The 3,859-nt window shown below is 39.9% G+C and overlaps 1 protein-coding gene across 1 annotated transcript; it reads left to right on the plus strand.

The window, feature by feature from the left end:
* The first annotated feature begins 2,510 nt into the window (after positions 1 to 2,510).
* On the plus strand, positions 2,511 to 3,443 carry LOC108388045 (olfactory receptor 10N1-like). The gene has a single exon (XM_017646465.3). The coding sequence runs from the start codon at positions 2,511 to 2,513 to the stop codon at positions 3,441 to 3,443; it is 933 nt and encodes a 310-aa protein (XP_017501954.3).
* Positions 3,444 to 3,859: the final 416 nt, after the last annotated feature.

The following is a 3,859-nucleotide window of genomic DNA, read 5'->3' on the forward strand; positions in this document are numbered from 1 at the left end:
AAAATGATAATGAATGATTATGTAGCATCTTATGATTTATCAAAACCTTTGAATAGCAAATATAATAATGAATGAGTATATAGCACTATTATCTATCAAAATCTTTCATGAACATTGTCATCTTTAATCTTTATGGTAATTCTGTAAGGTGAATATTATCTCAGCTAATCAAAAAGAAATACTTAGAATCAGAATGAAAACTTTACCTGACTAGTTAAGGCTAAGGCTACTGTTACAGGAAATGCTTTCTTCTGGAAAGATGAGAAGCTTAGTTTCAAAGATTTTAAGTTACTTGTCCATAGTCAACACCACCAAAAACAGAACTGGAATTTGGGTGGTTAGACCTATAATCGATGTTCTTTTTTAATGTGCATGTTGTCTGTTTCCTAGACAAATGTTTGAATTTGAGCTTAATTTTCTAGGAAAGCTGTGTCCATTTCTATTCAGGTGCAACCCTAAACTGTTATTTGAATTGTCATTCTTGGTTCCATGTGTGTTTTTAGTGCCTACAAACCTTTCTGGATGTGGGTCTATAAATGCTGAGGAGTTTGAATGTTTAGAGTAATGAAATCTCATTCTAAAATGGTGTTATTGTTATAGGATAGTTCTCATAGTTTTTCTTTGCTTTCACTTTATTTTGCTCTAGAACTAACAGAAATGTCCTGTTTCCCCTGCATATCACTGATATCATACATTAGCATGAATCATATTTTACTGTGATTTGAATGTTTAGAGAGGTGGGTGCTTTCTCGTAGAGTGCAGGAGGGAGAGGAAGATATGTAGGTGTGGTTCCCAATCTCCTCCATCCCATGTTTTATTTATGTACCCCAGTAAAATTAAGAGGAGGCCACCATGAGTACCCAGGGGTATTTTATAAACTCTTCCCAAAACTGTTAGCTGTTTGGCACTGGCTATGCTCATAGTAACATTAATTCAGCACACTGCAAGAGTGGTTTTACTCTCGCCCAGAGCAGAGGAGTAAATCACATTTGCTGGGCACCTGCAAAATGGCAGACACCAGATTAGCTGCCTTATGCTTCATTTCCCCCTAAATTTACCCAACAATTCTTAGAATGTAATACCATCCCTATTTTAGAGATAAGTAAACGGAAGCAGAGCATGGACACAAATAGTGAGCAAGAGCTATATTTATAACTAAAGGTGCCTGGCACAAAAATCTTGTTTATCGCCATGATCACCATTCCCTATAGCAGTTAGCCTATCAGCCCTCTCTGGTCATTGAGCCTAAGTGAACCTGTTCACAAGCCGGGAAGGAAGCTTATGCAGAGATTTAATCCAGAGCTTGGGAGCCACCCAGTGGCCACGTATGATTTCTTTGACTTCAGCACAAGTATAAATTATCTTCAGGACCAGATGACCCCTCACTAAAAGCAAATAGTCTGGGAAAAAGGTGATGAAAACTGGCTTTGCCCCCAAAAGAAATCCCAAAGGACCCAAAACTCAAATAACTGCATAAAAAAAAAGAGAATCTCTATTGAAACTTGATACTGTAAGACAATAATAACAAAATCTGTCAATTGCATCAATATATTGTGATAATGCTATTCTGGTTCTAATTATCACATGAGTTAAAATGCATGATCTAAATCTAGGATGTATGTTATGTGAATAATTTTTTGTCCTATTCCAAGAATTTTTACACTAGTTCCTTTTTACATCCTTTTGTTTTTGCTACAGAATTTTCCACTAATCATGACTATCTCCTTTTGAAATACTTCAGGATTCAGAAATTCCAACAGTTAGCAAAGAGTAATCTACATTTTTATATAGGATGTAATTCACTAAAATATACCAGCTACATAATTCACCTTAGCTACAAACCTCTAAACAATTTAAAACCTCAGGATAATATCCAGATTGGTCCCTGTTGCTTTCTTTTCAGCCAAATGAATACTGTCAAATAAGAAAATGCTCAAATTAAGGAATATATCCAATTAGGATGATAGCAATACAACCCAAACCTTAATGTCCATTGACAACTCTTAATGCTCATTGAATTGTATTACAATCCATTGTTCTCAGCAGAGGTGAGGATGCCCAAATTGACTTTTGATAGATGCTTAGGGTATTTGACCACTTCTGTGAATCACTGTGGACATGCTCTGAAAAGGAATCAAGAGGATCAGACTTTCACTTTGGCTTTTTTTAGGGTATTTATTGTTGTAGAGTTGGTGGTGAACATTATACATTATGCCCATCTGTCCGCTATTGTGATCTTTGTTCCCTTAGCGCATCCAGTCTTGAACCATGTCAATGCGTCCTTTTACTTTGTATCCATATTCATAAAGACATATGATATCTCAAGAGTTGAAGGCAGAGATTTGCTTTACTAGCCCTTGGAAGAAATTAGAATTCTCACTTTCAACACCATCTTTACATTTAAACAAAGACTGGTAATGATGAATGTAATTGTATTACGTCTGTCACCGATCAGCCTGCGCGTTCATGCTTCGTGTCTTCTGCCCCTACCAGACCTCCTCTCCAGGAACATGAGCAATCACACAGAGCTGAATGAGTTCATTCTCCTGGGGATCCCTCAGACAGAGGGACTGGAGACTCTGCTCTTTGTCATCTTCTCATTCATTTACCTCTTCACCCTGCTTGGCAATGTGCTCATCCTGACAGCGATTGTTTCTTCCCCCACCCTTCACACCCCCATGTATTTCTTCCTGGGACTCCTATCTATTTTTGACATGTGCTTCCCATCTGTAACCTGTCCCAAGATGCTGTGCTCTCTCTCTGGCCTGAGCCAAGCCATTTCTTACAAGGGATGTGCTGCACAGCTCTTCTTCTATCATTTCCTGGGTTCTGCTGAAGGCTGCCTCTATTCTGCGATGGCGTACGATCGCTTTGTTGCCATCTGTCACCCACTGAGGTACAAGCTCATCATGCGACCCGGAGTCTGTGTCGGCTTGGTCGCCACAGCCGGTTTGGTGGGCTGCTTTCTGGCCACCGTCCTGACCTCCTTCACCTTTCAGTTAACCTACTGTGGCCCCAACCGGGTGGACTACTTCTTCTGTGACCTTCCTGCTGTCTTACCCCTGGCTTGTGCCGACAGCTTCCTGGCCCAGAGGGTGGGCTCCACTAATGTTGGCTTTCTGGCTTTAATGCTTTGGCTCAGTGTTTGTATCTTCTACACCCGCATTGGCATTGCCATTTTGAGAATCCAATCAGCAAAGGGCAGGCAGAAGGCTTTCTCTACCTGCAGTGCCCACCTCACTGCCATCCTCTGTGCCTACGGACCCGTAATCATCATCTATCTGCAGCCCACACCCAAGCCCTCGCTCGGTGCTGTGGTGCAAATATTAAATAACATTGTCTCACCCATGCTGAACTCGTTGATCTATTCCTTAAGGAACAGGGAAGTGAAAAGGTCCCTGAAAAGAGTGTTGCACAATGTAATACTTAATTCTGTGAATTAAAGGATGTGTTCTGTAATGGATATTAGACACTGATTGCCTCTTAACATCATTCTGTTTCATCTTTTTAAATCAGACAGTAGAAAATGTTTCCTCTAAAAATTATGTTTTATTTGCCTAATTAGATTTTTATGTTTGTGTGTCTCTATAGTCCCTGATGACCCATATATAACTATAATTAATATTATCCTCAGCGCCTTATTCCTGGGTAAAGAATCCAAAGGACATGGCAAGTAGTAGGGAACAGATTTCTGATCCTTAGAAGGGGTAGCCAGTTTTGTCTGATTGGGAATAATGAGGCAGCCGTCCAGGAATCACTTTTCAATCATCCTTCTGTGCTGAATCACCTTGCATTTCATTTTTCTTGCTCTGGGTGGAATGTTCCCCTTTTCTCCCTATAAACATTTCAGTTCCTCCAG

This window comes from Manis javanica, chromosome 6 (genome assembly GCF_040802235.1).
Source record: "Manis javanica isolate MJ-LG chromosome 6, MJ_LKY, whole genome shotgun sequence".
NCBI lineage: Eukaryota > Metazoa > Chordata > Mammalia > Pholidota > Manidae > Manis > Manis javanica.